General features: G+C 44.6%; 1 protein-coding gene across 1 annotated transcript in view; it reads right to left on the bottom strand.

Moving 5' to 3' along the window:
* RIN3 (Ras and Rab interactor 3) overlaps nt 1-24,588 on the bottom strand; it is a 70,265-nt gene that overhangs the window by 28,227 nt on the left and 17,450 nt on the right. Inside the window, exons 2-3 of the mRNA XM_075713052.1 lie at nt 21,671-21,857; nt 16,676-16,790 (exon numbers count right to left, since the gene is read on the bottom strand). Coding sequence (XP_075569167.1) covers nt 16,676-16,790; nt 21,671-21,857 — 302 coding nt within the window. The remainder of the gene's footprint in view (nt 1-16,675; nt 16,791-21,670; nt 21,858-24,588) is intronic.

Genomic DNA, 24,588 nt, shown 5'->3' with positions numbered 1-24,588 from the left:
GACATGAAGCTCAGCTATCATCATGCAGCTTCCTTCGTCTGCCATGATTCACGGCCCTGTGAAATATCTCCAGCTCCTTGCCCTGCCTAGTTCCCCTACAAGCCAGGGCCCCCAGCACCTGCAGGAGGAAGACATCCACCTGGCTCTCCCCTCTGCCAGTTCCGTGCATGGGCTTTTGTTCTCCAGCCAGCAGAAAATCCCACTGGAAGGAAATGCTCAAGCTCGTCTCTTGTTCAGCTTCACAGTTCATTCTCCAAACAAGGCATTTCCTCCTTTTACTTCTCACTTTGTCCTAGACCAGGCCCTGCAGGTTGCTATTTTGGGCTGAATAACCAACATGAGCATTTTTTAAAGAGGCAAAGGCCACATAATTCTCAGAAGTAATTCCTAACATCAATTTGTGTTGGATCAGCACAAACAGATCAGTCTCAGTGTGCACACTGATACCAGACTGCAATGTAGAGTTTAAAATATACTTTGATTAGAACAATCCCTTTCCCTCACTTTTCTCCCACAACTGGAAAAATAAATATTCAGCAAGTTTTTTCTTTTCCCTTAGTAAGAATCATGTTTCAGTCAGGGATTTTCATTAAACATCTACCATGAACAATTTCTATCCATCTGCTTCACAGCTCTGACACAGGAAACAAAAATAAAGACAAAACCCAGTGCTGTTCCAGAGAATTAACCAAAACCCAAGAGTCTGAACTCACTTCAATCTCCAGCAATTAAAGAAAGCCCTTTGTGCGGATGACAGTTTTAAGGACTTCTTTTCTGTTAAGAACCACATGTTCACTTTGGCATCCTGATTTGCAGGTGTACGTAGGAGAGCAGGCTGCACCTGTACATGATTACAGACATGAGCAGATTTCTTGGATTGGGACTAATGATTGTTTCTGTGCCAGGAAGCTCTGCCACTTGGGAGCTTGAATTTTAGACAAAAGAGTATTAGTTCGAGCCCCTCAGTGTCAGGAGTATCCACACAGAAGTGCCTTGTCACTGTACAGCTACCCTTCCTCCCATGTATAGTTAAATAGCATAAAACACCACGAATCACCAGGAATTACATAGCTAAAGCAATCTAGGTACAGCTGCTGGAGCTTAAGGACAGGAGTTTTCAGCAGGTGGTCTATAGAAACTGGACTGTCCCTGGTCTGATCTGAGAGGTCACAGAAGGTAACAAAATCAAGTCTATCTGTCAGCAGGCTGGAATTCGTCGTAAAGAGACCCACAGCTCTGCTGGGACATTTTTGGGTGGCCTGCAAACAAATAAGAACAGAAAAACACTGCTTTAGACAGATCATTACTCAAGGACATCAAGACCAATATTCTGCCCAAAATTTATTCTGAACGGTGACGTGTCAAGCAGCCTGCACAGGGCTACCGTGGCCACTGGGACCCACTCCCAGCCACAGCACCCATGGGGAAAGCCTTGCAATCTCCTGTGGGGAAGGTCTTCCTTAGGAAAAACTGTAACACTTTTTCCTTAACCTGTTTTTATCTAGACACCTGCTGATAACCAGCAAGCATCACTGATAAGCAATGCTTCTTGACCGCTTTGCTGTCGGGTGGCAGATGATGGGTTTGGTACAGGAACATCTCTGTGGGAATGGTTGTCATTTGCTCGTGAGGACCATTAAGTGGGTCCTGCTGCATGTTTCTGATTCTTGGAAAGATGCGGAAAATAGCAAGTTTGTACAGCTAAAAGGGCTCTGCTGACTGCTGGGGATAAAGTGTCTCTCCCCCAGTGCCATTACTGCCCTCAAGGCACCCTGCTCTGAGAAGACAGCCAGGAAGAGGTGCTTTTCTCTCGCTGTGGATGTGCTGTGGGTAGCTGGTGACATTTCACTGACATGAGCACTGCTGCTCAGGGAGGGATCGCGATGTTGCCATTTATAGGAACTATATATAGGACTTTTGCAAAAACTACAAGTAGACACTTTTCTGCCAGACTGCTGTAATCCTGCTGAAAACTGCAGAGACAAAATTCAGCTTTCTTGGGCTCATAAAACTACACCCAGGGCACCTGAAGAGCAAGAAAATCTCTACGTCTCACCAGAACAGTGGCAGGATGTCAAGAATATGATCAAAAGCAGCAGCAAAAATAGGCTGGGTTCTGTGAGCCGAATGTATAGTCACAGCATATTGAGTTTTACTTGGTATTTAGAAGCCCATAAAAAAAGTCACCTTCGGAAATAAAAGGGGAAATGTGTAGATCAATGGGCAATTTTGAGCAGTCTGAAACAAAGATATCAGAATTAATTGAAAAATTTGTTATGGGTGATGGAAGCATTAGTAACACGAATTAGTGGTTCACTGTTGACCATACTTTCTTTTGTGTCCTTTGTGCAACTCAGTAAGTGAACAGGACATGGCCAGATTATGAACTGTTATAAATATTTATGATTGTTTCACCTTTCCCTTTGCTACACCAATATGCTCTGAAAAGTCATCTGTCATCTTTAGGCACTGACTGGAATCTGTCTTCATGTTTCCTCAACTCTTTAGACCTCCTCATCATTTCTCCACCCAGATGCTGATGTTTTTGAGTCACACTATCCCTGGGCATTCTGCCTTCCTTTTCTCTTTGATTTTTCCCAGCAGAATTGTGTTTGCTAGTCCTGTTGTTCTGGTCACATGGACAAACCACCCCAGTTTCCATCTTCTTACTGCTTACATAGGCTCACGGGACCCAATTACTTCAGCTTTTTCTTCTCTAATGGTACTGTTAGTCTTATTCACTGTTTTTGGTATCTGTGTAATCCTTCAGAGACATCTGACTTCAAAGACATGAATTCCTTATTCTGCAGCAGTTGTGTTGACAGAGGACTACTGAGAACACAGCCATCCTCAGAAGTCCTGCTTGGATGTGCTTGAGATGCTCTTATCTTTGTAGATTCTGGCAAACTGTGAGATTTGTCATCATGGGAGTGATTCCACTTTTCTATTTCTATTTTAAGATTTAAGATTATAACTCCACAGTCTCCTAACCAGACTTCTCATTGGTGTTTCCCTCCTTTGATATAAGTCTCTGGCTTGATACCACAGTTGCCATGACCTTGCTTGCACTGACCTCTGCAGTAAGCAGCACTGGCCAGCTTTGCTGCTGTTCTGCTACCCTCAGCCCTTTACTTGCTATGAAGATGGGATCACTCCAAGGCAGAGGTTACCCACTTTCCTACTTCCAGATGCTGATGTTCCTAGCTGTTGCATGGGCCAGGATAGCAGTTTCCTGCCCCTGGGGAATGAGCCCTGGGTATTGTAATAGAGGACTGGAGTGACTACTGTAACCCTGGTGCTGAGGCTGTTGCACTTGTCATGACACACTGCGCTTGTTGGACCTGCCGTGCTTTAGAGATGTGTGAGAGCGTGATGTAATTCCTTCGGGTTATTGCTTCAGTTCCCTGAGCACTGTGCAAATCTCCTTTTGCACTAGGCTGGTTGTGGTATGAAGAGAAAGAGCTTTAGCTGGATAGAGGGAAATTTAGATTACCTTGGTAGAAGTCCTTGGGTGTTTACAGTGTCTTTCTGCAACAGTTCTGTCTGACAGTTCCCAGTATCTGTCTCTGATATTGCTGTATTGCTTTTTGATGACCTTCTGGACGGTCTGTATGACCTTCAAGTGCTATGTTCTTGTAAAACACTGTCATGGTTTATCTGTTTTCACTTCTCAAGACCTTTTTATTTCTTCTGTAGTCTCCTGCCTCTGCTTCTGCCCTCTGATGTCTAAGCTGTAGCTTCCTTTTTGGTTGCACAGTTCTCGACTGTCTCCGGCAACCCAAGTCTGTTTTGTCTTTCTTGTCTTTCCTTTTCTTTCATGAAACTGTCAGTTGTTTCTATTTTTTCCTCTCATCTAGGAAGGGCAGAAACTTCCCTGGTTTGGACTTCTGCCAGAGTCTTCTGTTGTGCATCCAACTCATGCTTTCTCACAGGATTTCAATTTTATGATTTCCTACAGAGTTTAATCTTTCTGACCATGATGAAAAAAATCACTGCTGGTGGCCCTTCCTGGGAAATTGAAACTAATGAATTATGAAAGTGATAAAGTGTTAATGAGCTTGGGTCTAGAGTGTAAGAGAAATCTATTTTTAAACTATGTTTTTTCACAAAATATAATTGTATTGTGCCATTAAAGAAGATGCAAAACACAGGCTTTTGCACTCTTCCGGGGTTGAGTGGAGGGGACACTCAGTAGAGTTCACTGTTTTCCTGTGCACCATGTGCGTATGCTGGTGCTAAGAAAAAGGGCCATCCTCACATCTAACAGCCACAGGGGTCTTGGCAGCGCCACTGTATTTTGGCTCATCCACATTCACCCAAGCAGATGGGCAGCACCTTGGCGTCCACTTAGATTTTATGCCTTTAGTTCAGCGTAAAATCCTACCACTGCCTGCTCTCATTGCCTCTGCTGCACGATGCTTGAGCAGAAACATGTTACAGTCATTTCGCTGCTCTGTTTCCTCCTTATTCTGATTAGTGTTTCAGCAGGGGTTGAGACAGTGGCTCTCAAGGGTACTTGAAGCACAGCTTACAAGCCTCCTCACAGGTATCCATGTGAACAGTCCCGACAGGCCCATGGGCACTGCCAGCCATTTCAGGAGTTAAGAGCACAGTCCGGTGAATGGCTGCTCGGTTGCCATACCTGGTTTGCACTGTTTCTTCAGCCAGAGGCTGGGGAGATCCAGGACTTCTTCCCAGGAACAGACAGCAACATGTTTACCTGGAGTTTTAGATGTAGCCACACAGTGTCTGTTTTCTTGCTCTCACACAGCAGGGATGAGGGGGAAAACACGGCCTTTCGGAAATGTTGAGGACTGAGAGGGCTCCCAAGGACACCAAGGGGAGTAGGGTGACATGTTCAATTGGTGTGGTCCCTGCTGTAAGCAGTTGAGCTCATTGCTGGAGATCATTGGGATCATCACTGGAGAAGTCACATTTTCACAGGTAATGCAGCATCCATCCGTACATTACAATGGCAGTACAAGATTTATGCTGCCCAGCACAGTGATTCAAACTGTCAGGGCTATGGCTGACAAGACAAACTGAATACAGATACTTGCAAGTTGCTCTCAGAAGGCAAATTTCTTTGGTAAAACTTTGTGAAGTAAACAAAGCTTTCAGATATATAAAGGGTCTCCTCTGTGCCTCATGTAACCGGAAAGGACGCTATGATTTGAAATCCTGGGGGTTTAGTTCTTAGCAACAATTTCCAGGTCGTATAGATAATCATGAGTATCAATCCTTATGTGAAAAATATATGTTATCATACAGATGTATTTTATTAAGAACCATTTTTTTCCATTTACTTTGGAGAAAAGTTTATTTCTCTGTCTCTGAGATACGTCATGAAACATCATAGGGTTGAGGTTAATTGTATAGAAAAAAGGAACTTTCCTGAACATTTCAAGGGAAGCCATCCGGTACCCAGAACCGCATTCTGCGTGAGAGACTTCCAGGAAGAAAGACCACGCTTTCCAAAAGTGAGTGATGAAAGGGACTAACCCACTCTGAAATGGCAGATGTCAATAGGGTAGACAATAAAAGGTAAAAATTATATTTCTGCTTCCAAGAGCTGCAATCCCACCTAATTGCCAACCTGGTAGAAGAAGGTCTTCTGATTCCCACTCTTCTGAGTGGGATAGATTGCACTCTTACTGACTTCGAGGGTCCTACTTAACGGTCAAAGTATGAGGTCCTTACTTCCCTCATTTTACTTCAAGCAGTATCTTATTTACCTCATTTTCAAGTCTAAACTCTTGTTTATTAAGCTCTTTAAGATCTACAGATAGCAAACAAGGGCAAAAATTATAATTTGTTCCAGTTTAGCCACTGAGACAAGGGCACTGGTATTATGGGTACTGATTTAGAGTAGCTGTTTTAAAACCAGTAAGATTTTTGGGTTATGTTCAAGGTACTAAGCAGAATAGGGTAAGACAATATTATCCTAGAACAGCACGCATAGTCTCTAGCTCTGATTACACACAGATTTTGCATTATGCATCTTAGGAGTGAAAAATAAGGCAAAAAAAAAGCCAAAGTAAGGATTAACAAAGCTAATAAGACTTCTTTCCAACAGGCTTTCTCTACAATCCTATCAGTTTAAAGCTTAAAGTAAAAATGAAAATGTTTGCATGGAGAGAGGGGAGGTAACTCTTCAGGATGAGAGTTTAAAAAAAAAATTTAAAAAACCCACCCGCTATAAGTAAGCAACTAGAATGTTTCCAAAACAACTTGTAAACCACACAGAAGCCTGGCACTGTTACATCTTGAAAAAGCATCTGCACAAGTGTCTTATATTTTAAAACTGTCTTATGTTTTAAAATAAGCAGTGCATCAAAGTGATGTGGAACTCCGCTCAAACCAGTGGGACTTGGTGAGACTTTCTGCTTTCCTTGTGCATGCCTGCATTTAGAAGAAAAAATATGAACTTGCACAACAGGTTATGAACTGTGTCCTCATACCATGTTTTACAATATCCCCCAAGCCCTCGGTCGCTGTTCTTGCCAAAACAAGACTCTGGGCTCCTACTTCAGAGTAGTCTCCTGAGTGGGAACTCCTAGACACTAACTCAATTTTCAGGGTTAATAACGATGGGGATAATGGAGAACTCATTCTTGCCAGGCAGACTAACCTTGGGAAGTTGTCTAGGTCAGACATCCTTAGGGGACTAGAAATCATTCAGTCTCGATGTCCAATCAGACTACAGACGGTAGACCAGACAATGATAGTGTCTCCTGTGTCCTCATAACAGCCCATGCAGACGTGGCCTTTGGCCTCGCATTGCCTGTGGAGGCAGATGAGATCCAGCAGAAAGCAACAACAAAACGAAACTCCTTGAGCTGGAGGCCAGGGCTGGGGCAGAGCTTCCCAGTTCTCCCACACCATGGGGTGGACTTACTCAATGTTTTTTCCTGCCAAGAAGCTGTGTAGGTGACGGTAGACTTTTCTCGTTAATGAGAAACACGCATAAACAGGGGAAATTAGCCCATGCTGAGCCCTGGGTGAAGCAGGCAGATTGTTATCTGTGTCTGAGCGAGGCTAATCTGAAGATAACTAGGGTAGCTCTACATCTTCAGAGCTGTCGCACAGACACACCACTGGCAGCAACAGGAACTGCTTTAAAACATAACATTCGTCAGACTGCTCTCCTTAACAGCAAGGTGTCTACCACACCGAACAGGACTCATTTACTACGGGAAAACAATACTAGCCTGCGTGCCCAGAGGCCTTCTTATATGCAATTAAACTGTTTAAAATTTGAAGCTTAGGGTTAACTACATATTCAGCTTTTCCAGCCTCACCTGCTAAAAATACACAAACTTTTATTCATTGACTGGCTAATCCTTGAAAAAAGCAGACTTGGACAAGTTCTGCTGCTTAAATGTATGATTTGCTTAATTGAGATGGAATTAGGGAAATCAGCCATTTTTGGCTATGGAAGGGAAGAGAAGGATCTTCTCTCCCAGGGGCTTTGATAATGCTGCTGTTATTTTTTCCAGCACATTTCTGCTTTTTTCAGGCTAGTCAGGCCCAGAGCTGACAACAGTTTCTTACTTAGCCTCAGTCACTGTCATGGTTTAGCCCCTGTCGGCAACCAAGCACCACGCAGCCACTTGCTCACCCTCCCCCCCAGTGGGATGGGGGAGAGAATCGGAAGGGCAAAAGTAAGAAAACTCATGGGTTGAGATAAGAATAGTTTAATAACTGAAATAAAATAATAATAATAATAATAGTAATAAAAACTGTAATGAAAAGGAGAACAACGAGAGAGAGAAACAAAACCCAGGAAAAAAAACCAAGTGACGCAACCACTCACCGCCCGCTGACCGACACCCAGCCAGTCCCCGGCCAACTCCCCCCAGTTTCTATACTGACCATGACCTCATATGGTATGGAGTAGCCCTTTGGTCAGTTTGGACCAACTGTCTCAGCTGTGCCCCCTCCCAGCTCCTTGTGCACCTGGCAGAGCATGGGAAGCTGAAAAGTCCTTGACCAGTATAAGCAGTACTTAGCAACAACTAAAACATCAGTGTGTTATCGGCATTATTCTCATACTAAATCCAAACCACAGCACTATGCCAGCTACTAGGAAGAAAATTAACTCTATCCCAGCTGAAACCAGGACAATCACACACTCCATCATGCAACAATAAAGGAAAACATTCCTCTGAAGTAAACCGGAAAAACTGGCTTCCCTCACAGTACGGCAGCAGACTTGCCTGTCAGGGTATACAGAAAGCACACAGAAAAAGTCTGAACAGTAGCGTTGGTACCTCAGTGCTGAACAAAGTCAAGTGCTCGGCAGGTAAAGGGCCTCTCTGCAGCCTGGTAAATACAGTGCTGGCCAGGAGCTGGGCTTGTTCAGGGCCGGTGGTGCGCAGCTGGCCGAGCCCCTTTTCCATCTTCTTTACTTGTGCTCATGAGGCTGCAGTACCCTAACTACTAGTTAATAGGACTACTGATCTTTTTTCCATATTTTTTTTTTCAGTAAAATCATATTGTATAGTAAATCTGATGTTGAAGATGCTTAATGACCTTCCTGGTTGGTAGACAAGTCCAGGGTGGTTCATGAGGTGGTTGCCAAGGCAGGCCCTTCTTTGTCTCCTTTATCACTGAATAGCAGCATGGGCTATCAAAAAAAACACCAAACCAACTTGATCTTTTCAATCTGCAATGTCAGGTTTAGCCTCTCATCTATTCAGAGGAAATCAGAGCTATAAATAGTCCTACCCTTCTTTTCATGCCTTACAGTATTAAAAATTCTTTCCAGTGTTAAAAGCTGCAGGGTTTCCACTCAAGGAGGCCAACCGTTTCGGTTAAAGTGACCATTTAAAAAAGACCTATGGTACTATTACAGTGATAACAGAAGTAACCAAATGTACTTTCTGATGGGCCCCTCCGCCTGCCCTCTGATGAGCCAGAGGTTGTCTCGAGGGGTTTGATTTGGGAAGGATGGGAGGTACATTTACTCCTTGGATTGTCCTACTCCAACTGAAAAGTCCCTTTAGCACATGTGAAAAAACAGTCTAGGAGCCTTGCAGTGCTATTAATTCCACATAATGAAGTCTATCTCAGCCTGCAACAAGCTCAGCTCTGCAATATGCTGAGGGGCATATAACTGCATCTATAGGGCATTACTGCGCCTTTTCAAGCACGTTGAGATACCTCATCTGAGCTAATTCAACTGGCAATCTGCACTGATTAAATAGACTGAGCACATTCTCTCCTTTCCCCCGTACACAAGGTATCTACCAAAGAAAGGAAGGTTATGGTTTTTGGGGAGATCACAGGTGAGACACTAACCCAGGAAATATTTATGTTTTATCTATCTTTTCACCACCATATCCCTCTGTAAATCTTAGCAGTATTCCTCCCAGAACCTGGGTCTTAGAGAATGGAACTGCTTTTGCTGTTCTACTGAGACATCCTTTCTGAGAACTGCTGTCTGCCCTGAGCTTGCCCACAGACTGACTCAGTCTCACTGACTGGTTCCCTCTCATGGGATCACTCAGGCTGGCAGGGACCCCAGGAGGTCTCTAGCCCAAACCCTTGCTCAAAGCAGGGTCAGCCATGAGGTCAAATCAAGTTGCTCAAGGCTACATCCAGCCCTGTCTTGAAAACCTCCCGTGAAAATCTGCAAGTGCTACCCAAATAAATGGCTTCATCTTAGAAGTTAGTGTCAGGAATACCAGCACATACTTCAGTTCATTCAACTTTAGCTATGAAGTGAAAGATCCCATGTTTCTGACCTCAGTGATTACCACAGATTTCCACCTTTCCCATCTCCATTCCAGTTCAGAAGGTATCCAAAATAAATGCAATCAAAATTAGTTTTAAAAATGGGACATTGTCTTCCTATAGGTTGTTTTCCTATATCTTCTATTTTCTGAGTCTTCAAGAAATTTTAAGGTTACATCTTTAGGTTTTTCTCTGCAATTGTGAAGGTTATTTCTCTTTCTGGAAAAAAAAAAATTCTGTATATCTTCACTCTACTTCCTGATTCCAGCAGGCAGGGTGTTAGCAAAAAGACTTGCAAAACTGAGGAAGCTATTGCAAGAGCTGCCAACACTTCCACAAAAGTATTCATATCACAGAGATCATCTGCACAACTGGCCACTCTCAATAAAGGAGCTAAATTGTGAGTAGCTGCAGTAACTGAGCTATCCTCCCATTTTTTCCCATGACCTCATTTGTGCAGCAGTTCAACGCAGTTCAAGTGGGCAAATATCACCTGACCACGCTGTGCCATGTTAGCAACGAGGACTTTGGTCTCTGAATTTGTTAATCCAGCCTCAGCAACATGTATTGAAAGAAACGTTAACAAAATAAAACAGGGAAATCTGCCGTAATGGATCATACTGGCCATAGTGGCGAGGGTGCCAGCAGAGTGCAATAGGCAAGTCCATTGTCAGCATCTGAAGGTGTCTGAGCCGACAAAGAGCATCTACTGAGTTGTTCCTACTCAATCTGCCTTCTCTTCCCTGCCTCATGCTCACATAGTGCTCGGACCTAACGGGCCATGCAGAGGCAGGAATTTGTATCCTTTGCATCTGCAATCGCGCCAGGCATGCTCACAGCCCTCACCTCAGGCTGGCTGGGCTGTAAAGACTGGGCTTTCAGCAGCTTTGTTTGAGCTAAGCCCACAGAGATGAACAAAGTCCATCCTCATGTTACTCTAATGCCCCTCTGTAAACATGCTGCTGCCTGATTACTGATGTTTAATTACCATCTGTTACTGCTACAGGACAGTCAAAATGACTGCACATGCCATTTTTATCCTGTGCAAATGGCATTAGTCTATAAAAAAAACCCCTTTTTTTTCCCCCATATGTGCTTGGGAAGAAGGAATGGAAGTGTAGAAGTGGCTGAAATAACTTGGTAATGATGGACAAAGTTGGCTTTGAGAGCTAAGCTTGCTTTCACAGCATTAGACTGCACTTGTTTGGGGTTATTAAGGCAAGAAAGTAGATTGTGAAATCTTAGCTCTTAAATAGTCTCTTCCCTTTTCTGATTGATTTCACCCTTCCTAAAATCCAGTGTGCAAAGGAACACCTTTGCTTGTCTAAATTGTTGATTTGACTCCCCAGCAAGGCCTGCCTTCCTGCTGCCTCTAGACCTGGTCTAATTCTTCTTTCTGTCCTCATGGACAGAGCTCAATGGGTAGTAGATGTAAAAAGTGGTCAGGTCCTCATGAACTTTCATGGCAAACAGATTTCCTTTGGTAAAAGCAGTTAGAAAATAACCAGGCAGGTAAACTGCTGCCATGTGTTTTACTTGAGTTGTGGTCTAAATAACTACTGTCTGTCTTAAGCATTTTGTATCAGGCTCCAGCCTGCACTTCCTGAGCTGGGTCTACCTTTAAGAAAGGCCAAATAAGGTCACCAGGGCAGGACACTGGATTTCTTTAAAACATCCTTTTCGCTACCAGACTTGCAGCTTTGCAGTACTCAGTGATTGCTCTTAAAATGCATTTGAGTGCAGTAACTGCCTGCATCTTTTCTGTCAAGGTATATTGTGGGTCCTTACCACAAGCCCATACCACATAACCTGAAGCACAGCTGCTGACCATAAACCAGAAAGTGAGTATAATCTACTGTGTCCAATGGTACCGTGTCTCATCTTTCAAAGGTGGTATTATGGACATTTTTGTACCACTTGGAGATAATTTATTTTGGCTTTCCTATTTGATTGTGTTAAGGTTATTTCAGGACCTCTGCTATGCTCCAGCTCTTTCAGTGTTTGTCTCCAGAGAAGCCGGGAGGGTCAGAGCAGGCAGAGTTTTAATTTAAATCTCAGAATTTTCCTGTAATGAACAAAATAACCACACTACAGACAAGGCTTCACTACAAACCCCTCCTTCAGCTGTGCCCTCATTGATTCGGGGGGTTCAACTGAGCCTTGACCCAGCGTGTTGGAAGAGATGCTTCTGAACAGCTACGCTGTGTGGCAGATTGTCCCACGCAGGTATGGTTTAAATAAGGAACAAGGACAGCAACTCCACAACGTGGGCTCAGGTGAACAGCCTCAGGAAAATAAACCTCTAAGTGAGCAAAGCCAGACACAGTGGTGGGGGAGGCAGGAGCATGATTACAAGAGCGGGCATCCATGGCAGGATCAGGCCAGCCTCAAACCCCTTAGACATGAGCCCAAGGAGTTCAGTACTAACTTGGCAAATCAATTCCATAGTTATTTCTACAAAGATTTCTAACAGTGTGAAGAATACAGTCTTCTTTATTCTATGCAGTTGCAGATAATTCTCCTGTTTTGGCATCATTTTGCATATTTGGAAAGCAATCACATCCTCTTTTTTTGGTACAGAAGAGTTTGGAAAACAATTACTGCACATTCTCCACCAAAGCATATGTGCAAGATTCCCCAAAAGTACATGGTCAACTCATGTGTTTCATGAAATCACATTATTTTCAGCTGTAATTCACAAGATTTTCCAGAAAAAGAAGCATTACAATCAGTATATGGTGCTAGAGCATTCTTCTATTAAAGGACTTTACCCCTGTGGCATGTGTCTTCATAACTCTTTGTGAAAGTAAAAGATACTGTCACTACCTGCACCAAGTAGTCTATCATACTCAGATGCTTCCTTCAAGCTCTCAGTATATGTTACTTCAAACACGCACATTTACTTTAAACATCTGTTTCTTTTCTTTTTAGTACTGCTGCGGTGTCACTGATGTCAGTGGAATTATTTCTGACTGTACACACATAAAGGAAAGGAGAATCGGGACCTGAGGTTACAAGTGATTTGCTGAGAAGAGCCAAGGATAGGAGTCAGCTGAGGAATTGGTGCTCAGTTCTTGAGGTATGTGAGGCTAGGGCTCCATTTTGGGATGAAGCAGAAGGGATGAGTCTCAGAACTGGAACTGCACAAACTAGTTGAGATTTTAGCAGAGCTTGAGAGGTATCTCCCAACACTGCATCTCTAAATGGAAGAAATCTTGTAACAAGCCGCCTCTCTGGGAGATTTCCACTGTTCTGTGTAAGAAGGGATCCTTCAGTCTGAGAAACAAAACCACAGAGATCCAAGGCTTTGAAAGTTGCCAGGTTTCTCAACTTCCTGATGAACCACGTTGTATCTGCTGTTGGGTCTCTACCATACCTGCTGCTGCGACCAGGCTTTAGCCTTCCTGTCTCTGGAGGAATTACAACCAAAGATGAAGAACTAGAAGAAAATTTTTAAACCCAGTCTATTCATTCTCCTGTTTTATGATTCTAAGGGCTACTTCACAGAACAGGTGAAAATCCCCCATGAAAAAAAGGAAAGAGGTTTCATTTCTTGACCCTCTTACGTAGTGGGTTCTTTGGGGATTTACACTTAAAAAAAGTCACAATGAAATCTGGTCTTCCCCTCAGAAAACTATAGTTCCCTAAATATACATCACCAAAGCAGATCCGATGGGGGAAAAGAAAGAGAAAAGCAATGATCCACTATTATTTGGCAGTGCAATGCTAGGAAGCTTCTGGTTTTTTGTACTTCATTGAATGGCCATCTATATGTGGATCTCAGGGGCTGGGCAGCAATCTCCACACCATCATTATGATACTGGGGAAAATCTCTTCAGAAGCTATCTGAAAAGTAGGATGGGATGAGAATGGCTTTTTACAAACAGCTGAGCAGTAAAACTTGCTGCTTAAAGCTGCATATGGTAAAAGTAAGAGATGGACATCACTGTAGAGATGGCACAGAGCCATCATGTCACCTCTAAGGACAGCGCATCCTTCTTTGTGTTACTTGTGAAGCTGAGATTGCACTGAGTCCTCATGAGAAGGACAAGAAACATCTGACAAGGTGCTCCAAAATAGAAGCTGGGATGGGTTCCAACTTGGATTTTAACTGGGAGGATCTCTGTAAAATCTGAACTATACATGTCAAGGCAAATACAGCTTTCAGTTTACATCTGAATGCATCGTCTGTGGAGTCTAATGAGCTAAACCAAGGTAACAGAGAGAAGAACTTGTTCCCACTTCTTCAAACCCTTTAGGAGGCGTCAGCTCTCAGAAAGGGACAAACAGCTCTCCATGGGGCACATTGCACATATCATTGCTTATGTGTCAACTCAGAAAGGAAATACCAGAAGCAGGCCAGCAAAAGCAAAGCTGCTTGTCCCCAGTACAGCTGGAAAGAGCGATTTGTGAATGGCAGGGGAATTACAGCTGCTGCTTTTGAAGGGCACTGGAAGGGTACCAGCTCTACTCTGCTTCATGCAGACTCAAAGAGCAGGTAGCTATCAGGAGGATTCACCTCCCTGTTTGCGATATTCAGTGGCAAGCTGAAGCCTCCTATTAGCAAGCACAGAAGAACTAAAGAGGGACCTTTTGAAGTTAAAGACTAGATGCCTGGAAAGACCCTGCCAGTCTACAGTGGTCCTCAGGCTGTGCAGCTGGCATGCTTTACACACTCTCAGGAAGTATAACACCGAACTTTCAACAGACATGCATTCCACAGCAAGATAATGTCTCTGGGGGCACTCAGAGGTCTCCTACCCTGACACAGAATACCAGGGAAGAGTGAAAGGCACATCATTAAGCAAAGGCAATCCAGACATACCAGGGTACCTAGCAAGGAAGCTCAGATTCTAGTCTTAATTCTTTTAAAGCATTCAGACAATGTATAATTTTATTTCCTAAAAAAGTTTACAAAGCAGTTGGAGTAACACAGAGACAATAAATCAAAGCTAATGTATTAGATTACTCTGAGGCACAGAAGATTCACCGTCTTCTCCTTGCACCAGATATAGTCCTTTGGCTTTACTAACAGGAATTAATTCAATTTCTTCTAATCTCAAAAACCAGGCTACTTACCCTGAATGAGAAAGGAAGCAAAAGTATGACCATTTCCGTACCCAGTGTGTTCCTGTCAAAACGGTGTGGGATGGAGAACTGAGAGGCTTTCTACAGCTCAACACTGACAGAACTCAAGCTAAAAATAATGTGAATATCCACCATAGGAATGCATCAGCCTCATAGCTGCTGGGATTGCTGCACATGTGATGGCAGTTCTCCTGCATTTTGAATGAGAGCTAATTTTTAATTACCCTCCGCTTACTTTGCAACTTGTATGAAAGTGGTGGAAACTGATTTAATTCTTGTTCCTACCAGAAAGCTGTGTCTCTGAACATATCCTTTGCATTAAGTCAGCGATAAATTAGAAATAGCAAGCAAGTTTGAAAATCATGGCAGAAAAGTCTTTCTAGCTAGGCTAGCTCACAGTGAAATTTTTGTACTACATTTTACTTTGCCTGTCCTCAAAGAAATCGGATTTTATGGCACAGGACACAAGTCAAAAAGTAACATTTCTATAAATGATATTTTTAGGATGGCAGGATTCAATTTTTTAACTTTTATCCAAAGGAAAACTTGAACCATCAAAACCCAGTTCCCCACCATGCAAAACCTAAGCCCTAGGTCAACTTCAAATAACTAAATAAAGAAAAAAGTTTCCCCACCCTGCAGCTAACCCTTGCCCTTGTATTCTTAATCTGGACACCCGAAGTTGTGGCAAAAGGTTTGCTGTTCCTGCCCTCATGCAGGAGCACTGAACATGTGCAGCATCTCTGCAATTGCGTGCTCCAAGGTGCAGGCAGATGAGAGAGAAAGCTTTCCTAGGGGGTGTGCGGCAGCCAGGCAGGCAGCTGCGCTCTGTGCAGGAGCAACGCTGCGACAGCCTGTGGTCTGTGCTTGAGATCAGAGCAGATTAAGAGATTCACCTGTCCTTCTGGCTTTAAAGTCTGTTTACGATGCAGAGGTATTCAAAGAAACATATGAGAAGGAAAAAATTCATTTGAGCAACCGTCAAGGGGGAAGAAATAAGCCGCAACATTGATCAGCGGAAACACAAGTGTTTTAGCAGAGAGTAAAACATATACCCTGGGGAGCTGGCTTTGTGGCAGAGCTCAGTGACAGAGGATTTGGATGTGTTCATGCAAATAAATAGTGTGAAGTTATTTTGATGAACAAATTCAAGTGTGTGTTTCTATGACTATCCTAAAATTCCCATGTTTACAAATATTTCTCGGAAAGTGGAAATCATATGCCTTACACATCCATTTACACTGAGGGCTGCATCAGACATGGCTGACTGTGAACTGGGTTCATTTTTGCTTGCTCCCAGCAGACTTGGCTGTCCGATCAGGAACAGCACCGATACCAAGACCCAGCTGCTTCCCAGAAACAGCGAGGAGGCATTGAAAACAGTCAAACAGTTTAGGAGTAACCCGTTGTTCAGTATGACTGTATGAGGCGCATGAAAAGAGAATATAGCAGATGTCAGATGGCTGGTGGGCCCCAAATTCCGTGGCAGGAATAGAGACAGTCAGTGAGTTAACAAGGCTTAGTCTGTCAGTGCCTTGCGCTTTGCTCAGGACTTCCACCTGGTGAAAGGCAGCTCCTCTCGCTCGATCAAAGTGCTGGCCTGCTTGTCTGGGGGTGCTTTATTTCCCTGTTGCGAGTCTGTAAATGATAACACAAGGCGCAGAACCACAGGGGAGCTGAGGTAAAGCAGCCGCAGGAAATATTAACTGAACTACACCATAAAAGCAAGATCTGCTGCTGGTCACAAGAGGAACCTGCTCATTGCAAGTGAGATTACATAAATACTGGTGATCACAAGAGAATTCAGTACAATAATCAGAGCAAGACCAAAAAAATGTAAAGAACTTACTTGATTTCTCTTCTTTAATGTTGTATTCCAGCACACTGGAAGCCTCGTTCTGCACTGGCAGGCGGACAGCAAGGACCATGTTGTTCACGTTACCCTCTTTCCTAACCAAGAATATCTGAAAAAGGAGAAAGGAATCAAGAGCTCAGCTACATTATGTGAGCTTCTGAACTTTATTTTAGGTCATTGGCAATGAAGTTTTTTATCAGTACAATCCACCTTTAATGATCTTATTTTAGCTTCATTCCACTTGGTTGAACTTTACATGACAAGAATAATGAATAAAGGGACATTTCATCTGGGTGAAATTCAGACCTGCGAAGGAACCAGCAAAATTTCTATGCATCACTGATGTCCCACTTAAGCCTAAGGCAAACTATTTCACTGGCTGAAGAGTATAAAGCTGCACTCACAATTTGTCAAATGATGCTCCTCACGTAAGTGTTCTAAATCATGGACAATTCACCCTAGAATGTCCCAGTCTGGGTCTAAAGCAAGGCAGTCACTTGTACATTGAGAGGGAAGGGATTCAAGTGTCCACAAGTGGAACATAAGGCCAAACGCTCTAGTGGCCACAGTGTCTCATGGCAGAGTTTTTTCATCCAACCAGAAGATCACTCAGGCTGGCAGTGACCCCAGGAGGACTCTTGTCCAACCCCCTGGGTGAAACGATGGGGCCAGACCAAGTTGCTCAGGACTTTGTCCAGACAGGTCTGGAAAACCTCCAAGGGTGGAGGCTGCACAACCTCTCCAGGCAACCTGTCCCACCACTTACTGTCCTCAGAGGGAGAAAGTGTTTCCCAGTACCCAGTTTGAATCCCTCCAGTTTCAATGTATGCCTGTTGGCTCTTGTCCTCCCACCATGCAATGCTGAGCAGAGCCTGGCTGCTCTGTTTTGGGGCCAGTCTTGTTTAATACCTTTATCAACGATCTGGATGAGGGTATTGAGTGCGTCCTCAGTAAGTTTGCAGATGACACCAAGCTGGGTGGGAGTGTCGACCTGCTGGAGGGTAGGATGGCCCTGAAGAGGGACCTGAACAGGCTGGACCGATGGGCCGAGGCCAACTGTATGAGGTTCAACAAGGCCAAGTGCCGGGTCCTGCACTTGGGTCACAACAACCCCATGCAATGCTACAGGCTTGGGGAAGAGTGGCCGGAAAGCTGCCTGGCCAAAAAGGACCTGGGGGTGCTGGTTGACAGCCGGCTGAACATGAGCCAGCAGTGTGCCCAGGTGGCCAAGAAGGCCAACAGCATCCTGGCTTGTGTCAGGAATAGTGTGGCCAGCAGGAGCAGGGAGGTGATTGTCCCCCTGTACTTGGCACTGGTGAGGCTGCACCTCGAATACTGTGTCCAGTTTTGGGCCCCTCAATACAAGAAAGACAGTGAGGTGCTGGAGCATGTTCAGAGAAGGGCAACGAAGCTGGTGAAGGGTCTGGAGCACAGGCCTTATGAGGAGCGGCTGAGGGAACTGGGGTTGTTTAGCCTGGAGAAGAGGAGGCTGAGGGGAGACCTTATCACTCTCTACAACTACCTGAAAGGAGGTTGTAGTGAGGTGGGTGTTGGTCTCTTCTCCCAAGTAGCTAGTGATAGGATGAGAGGAAATGGCCTCAAGCTGTGCCAGGGGAGGTTTAGGTTGGATAGTAGGAAAAATTTCTTCATGGAAAGGGTAGTCAAGCATTGGAACAGGCTGCCTAGAGAGGTGGTGGAGTCACCATCCCTGGAGGTGTTCAAAAAACGTGTAGATGTGGCACTCTGGGACATGGTTTAGTGGGTATGGTGGTGTTGGGTTGATGGTTGGACTGATGATCTCAGAGGTCCCTTCCAATCTTAGTGATTCCTAGTTTTTACATTCATTAAAGAATAATCAAGCCACCAAGCCCGGAAACATGAAATTATGACTCTACCCTTAATAGGTTTAGTGGTGGACTTGGTAATGTTAGGTTAATGGTTGGCCTGGATGATCTTAAAGGTCTTTTCCAACCTAAATGATTCTATGATTCTATGATTCTGTGACCTCCCTGTAGGTAACAGAGGGCTGCTATGCAGTCCCCTTGAAGTTGTCTCTCCTCCTGGTTGAACAAACCCTGGTCCTACAGCCTCTCCTCAGTGGGTCTGTGCCCAGCTCACTGCCCTCCGCCCCTGCAGGGCCTTTTTGGCAGAGCTGCCCAGCCAGGGAGTGCCAGCCCAGATCGCTGCTGGGGTCTGCCTTCCCGGGGGCAGCGCTTTGCATTTGTCCTTGTTGAATTTCGGAAGGTTCCTGCCAGCCCTGTGCCCCCAGCTTGTCTAAGATCCCTCTGGATGGCAGCACTGACTTCAAGTGTATTGACTGATCCCAAAATCACAGAGCAGATGTGGTTGGAAGGAACCCTGGAGTTCATCTAGTCCAAACCCCATGCTCAAAGACAGATCGACTACAGCAAGTCACTCAGGATTATGTCTTGTTGGGGTTTTATTATCTCCAAGGATGGAGGCTCTACAGCCTATTGGGCAACCTGTTCCAATGTTTGATCATCCTGACAGTAAAAAAGCTTTTCTTAATGTTTAAATAGAATTTCCTGTATTTCTATTTATGCCCACTGCCTCATCCTTTCACTGGATACCACTGAGAATGGACTGGCTCAATTTTCTGTATTCCCTCCCGTCAGGTATTCAGACACATTGAAAAGAGGCCCCTGAGTCTTTAATTGGAACCAGTGGAACCACTGTAGCCATTGGTTCCCATGAATGGGACCAGCAAAATTAAAAAAAAAAAAAAAAAAAAAAAAAAAGACAAAAGAAGAAAGAGGAAAGGGGAAAGAAGACAAAGGAAAGAAAAAAGAAAATAGAAAACAGAAAGAAAAAAGAAACCAAGAAGAAAGAAGACAGAAGACAAAAGAAAAAGAAAAAAGAAAAAAAAAAAGAGAAAAAGTAAAAAAAATAAAAGAAAAAAAAAGAAAAAAGAAAACTATCACATTCTTTGTATTGTGTGAGCTCCTAAGTGTGTTTCTAATTAAAGCTCATTGTCAAGGATATTTTTAGCTTGTACCTTGAAGCTGCAGATACAAAGACAAAGTAATCTTTGCCTTTATCTGTTCTTTGATAGAAGGTTTTGGCAGGAGAGAGTCAAAGTATTTTTATAAAAACTGGATTTAAAAATCGGGCTAATTCTGGAGTCTGGACATTAATACTAGAAAGAAGAAGTGTGATTTCATGAAATGATTAATCAACTATAATGCAGTGGAAATCTATCAAGAAAACATTAATTTCTTGGACAGAGGAATTTAAAAAAAGCTTGACTAGAAGCCAGGACCTTTCTCTCTCTCCTTTCTCTCTATGAATCCCAGTCATAAGGGCATCTCCTGTCACTTTGAAGCATCCATGCTAAACACACAGCTTTGGGGCAGCTTCACAACCTTGCACAGTGCCGTTGTCTTGGCTTCTGCCATTCATAAGAAATTGAGCTCCACGGGCTCAGGTCCACCAGCAGTGCAGTGAAAATCCAAATAAATGCATGGCAAACAGGTGCATGCCTGAAACAGGCCTATTTCTAATGCAGGGCAGCCCCCAACTTCTATATCACAGAAAGTATCTGCAGGCAGGAAAAAGCCACAGAGGTTCTCCCCTCCTCAGGTCCTACCACCCTTGTGACAGCACAGTCCATCTAACCCACCTCGAGAGACTACCGCGACCTTGGATCTCAGACGGTACTAACTCATATTGCATTGGTCAAGTGCTTCATGTGAAATTAAATTTAAGCAACGAGAGAAGTGAAACCTGGAAATGAATCACTTCTGTTTTCCTGATCAGTATGACTGGTTGTCATGGCTCCAAAGGCTAAAATTGGACTATGGCTGTTCAGATGAGAGGGAGGTGGGTTTTCTGAGCTGCACCTAACCCTACTGCCTGGGTCAGGACCGGTAGGCAAACCAGTCTCTTCCATTTTCACCGGTGGTGGGAAGGGTGCAGTGCTGATTCGGCTTCAGGTGGGCTCAGAGTGGGCAGGAGAGCCTGCCCTTGCCATGGGACACCTCCGATGCATCAGCTCTTCTCCTGCCTGCTTCAAGCTGCAGCTGAAGACCGTGCCCGAGGATGGTGTGAGCAGGAGGAACAGAGGCAAGATTTATCCCCAAAACCCACCAAAAAAATGTGGGGAATAGCCCTGCCTGCAGTAAGTGGCTAATGACCGAGGAGCCTTGGGGCCATACACAGCTGTATCAGAGACAGTCACTCAGATCTCCCTTTACAGTCAGTGCAGAAAAATGAAGAGAATAATTTGCCCAACTTATCTGAGAAGTCTGGCTCATGGTGAGGCACGCTGCACAGTCCAGGTTGGTCAGGTGAGTCCCACTGGAGGCTGTCACTTGGCTGTGCCAGCTTTTAGCCCTGGGATAGACTGACTCAGCCAAGGGACAGGTCCAGACCTCCTCAGAGCAGGAGTGAGTGAATTCCCCTTGCGCTCTGGCATCAGCTCAGGTCATTTGCATCTGCCCTCCCCAGACCCGACCAGGACACCTACCCCCTGCCATGCCTCACCTCCGAGACCCCGGGAATGGGGAGCTCCCTTTCCTACAGAGCTGTTTTCCTTAAGCAAGCTCTGAGCTTTACGTGAGTCTGCCATTTTCTAACACTCAGCTTATGGGGACCAGATATCAATTATTGCAATAAAAACAACTCTCAGCAGCTCCCAGAATTTAAGGGCCTTTTCTTCAGGGATTTTTTTTTTATTGCTCCAAGTTAGGGTAGTCAACAAACCTCTGGGTATGGCGGGGAATGGGAAGGCATCTCCATGAATCTACATGCTAAGTAAATAAAAGCGGAGACAAGATTTCTGCCTTCCCCAAATCCATTGTATCTGTCTTGCACTGTTGTGAGTGGCTAAAGCATCAAAAGATAATGGGAACAGAGGCGTAGCCTGCTAAATATTTTTGCTTCCACATGAAAAAAAAGCGCTGCTCTCCTAACCAGCTCCGCCAAGGACAGGAAATGTGTCTGCCTGAACTGAAACCGCTTTGGACTTACCCCTGCTGTTTCTTTGCCAAGTATCGCCCCAGCCCTTTCCTGGTTCATGTTCAGCTGAAGCCAGACGGGACAGGTCTTGATGAGTTTATCAAGGATGCTGATCCCTGGAAGCGGGAGGCAGTTTTGCAGGGCAGTGGCCCGACAGAGATGTGTCTCTTTTCCCTCTTCGCTGGTATCTCTGATTGGGCTGAAACACAGCAAGGGAGTCCCTTGTAAGCAGAAGTGCAAATGGAAAACCTGGGAGGAGTAAGGACTGTACATGCAGACACTCAGGCACACACAGAGGCACTTACACACCAGGAGGGTTCCTCCAGGGGCATCAGACCACAGACGCCTTGCTGTGACAGAGGCAAACTGGGTGCACAGGCCTCAACATACAGACACACCCCGTCCTAAGGACTACGGCCTCGTGGTAATGATGCACGCCCAGGTTTCAGACCACAGGCTTGCAGGGTGCTTTATGCTGAGGTCTGTTGTTTTCAGCTCATCTATCTATGTTGCCTAAGCACGGGTACCCAGAGACAGAGGTAAGGGATGCACAGAGGCAGCCAGAGCTCTAGAGGGTAGAGCATGCCAGTACCCTGGACACCATCCTCCAGCTGAAGGGTCAGAGCAATGTTTCATGACTTCAAAGGGAGCGATGAGGCAGAGGAAAGGGGCTGCAGACCTTGCCAGCAGCCGAGAATATGCACACACCGAGCCGCAGTGTCTGTCTGAGGTGTGCAGGGGCCAGGCAGCCTGCAGCTCACCCTGTGGCCATGCCACTGTCACCACTTCTCTGACCATGCAGGAGCTGTGATGGGCACCGCTGTGGTGTCTCACCCCACTCTCAGAGCCCCTCGGAGGAAGCCTGCCAGCAGTAGCCAGAGGCACCGTCAGCTGCTCTCGCGTTTTGGCAGCCACCCTCTGTGCCCAGCTTAGGTAGTCTGCAAAAAGGCAGACTAAGACATCTCACTGTTTAAAAATAACACCGAGTGCTCCCTGCCTCTGCTGACAAGTCTGCACTGGTGCTGGTGGCTGCAGAGGTGGAGGCTCCTCCAGCCCTGCACCCAGGGAGCCACCGGTGGCTGCTTGGGAGGGGGGAATCCTCCACCTCTGCTGTCACTCATAGAGTACAGGAGGAGGAGGAGGATGTGTTAGGATGCATTCAGCAGCAAGTTATCCACTACAGAAGAGGCATCTTTGCAGATTCCCAAAGGCTGATCTTCAGCAGGAGAATAATTCAGGGTGCAGGCCTGCAAACAGCCCTAGGTTGCTCAGCGCGACACAGCGAGTCCTGCAGGACAAGACTCAAAGGACACGAGCACAGTAAACCCTTTCCCTGCACTGAGGGAGGGGAATGGGAGGGAGCACAGGAAACATGCGACAGGGGCAGGGACACCAGAGGCACCTTCAGGAGGGAGGAAATAAAGACTTGGTTTCCCTCTTTTTTTCCTGCCACATTTGTCATTTTCGCCAGTACTAAAGACAGAATTGGAAGTTCCAAAAACATGCATGGGAGATGCTGAGTGATGAGAGGGGCCATCCTGTGGCACCACATTAGCAATGCCCAGTCATACCTTATGTCTCAGAGCTTATTCTCAGCAGTACAAGACGTAAGAATACTGAAATTATGCTGTTGAGAATATTAGAGAACTGGGACACACTCTCCTTTAGATTCCTGTTCTGATCAGAGACACAAAGAACTAATTCTATTGATTTTTAGTCTAATGGCAGACTGGTATTAAATCAGCTATGGTGCTGATTCAACAAAGTATTTATACATGTGCTTAGCACTGCAGCCAGCGGAAATACTTGTGCTGAAAGGTCTGGTCATAGGAGCTCTACTGGATAAGGTTGTAGACCCATGGATATGGGCTTGTCATTCGATTAATTGATTTTAAAAGTAAAGAAAACATAGGAGAACATACACCAAGTACATTTTTCTGCACCAGTTTTGCTGCTTAGATGTCAGAGCTGAAAAGAGGAGGACTCTCACTTTTGATTTGGTCTTATTTCAAGTCTTTTTCCTTTTATTGTTAAAGATGCAGATCTTAAAGTAGTACATTTCAAATAAAGTCAGATTTAAACTACGAAAAGAGTCCCTTCAACGGCCTAACCTAACATAGCACACTTATCCCAAAAGATAGTTTTTTATAAAAATGGCCTTTCAAATCTCAAAACCAACAGTGAGATTTTATTTTTAGTAGTTGTTTTCTTTTGCAACCCTACAGAGACAATTTCCTTAGAGAATACATGTTCCTCTGCAATCCCAGTTGCTGATTCAGGGTATTGGTCCACAGAATCTTGTTTTTAATCAATCCATTTTCAAGATCATGGCCAAGACAGTAAGAATTAGAGAACTGTGCTTACAAAAGCAAATAGAAATGAGTGAAACACTCTCTCTTCACTTGTGATAAAAACCCAGCTCATCACACAGGTGAGTAAATTTCTTTCAGATGCAACAGCATATGATTTTAATCAGTGTCATCTGAATGTATAGAGTAAAACAGTGGAGGACAGCTTTTGGAAGTTAACCTGATTCGTCTCTCGGTTTCTTCCTTTACAGTAGAAACCAAAAGAAATGCCTAGTAACCATGTGAAAGGAACACATGTGTTGGATTGCAACTTTTGGTAATGGGAAAGAAGTAATGAGCTGAAGGCAAAGAAAGGAGAGTTATAATGAAATGTTCTGTACACTGTTAGCAAAAGCTACTCCCCAAATTAGTCACACAAGCAAGAGTCTGATCTTGCCAATAATGTGTGAAACCTAGGTCAGAAGGAGGCCAATGCAGGTAACGTCTTGCTGCGGCACCAGAAGTGAAATGCATTGCAATAGCTCCAGTGTGGCTGAACTTTGTTACCCATTCATTACGAAAGGTGAAAAGAAAAGGGCCAGCAAAGCACTGATGCTCAGGAATCCCACTGTCTGGAGGGAA

This window comes from Pelecanus crispus, chromosome 6 (assembly GCF_030463565.1).
Source record: "Pelecanus crispus isolate bPelCri1 chromosome 6, bPelCri1.pri, whole genome shotgun sequence".
NCBI classification, from domain to species: Eukaryota; Metazoa; Chordata; class Aves; order Pelecaniformes; family Pelecanidae; genus Pelecanus; species Pelecanus crispus.
The sequence above is the reverse complement of the archived record's forward strand: the minus strand, read 5'-3'. Positions and strand labels throughout refer to the sequence as shown.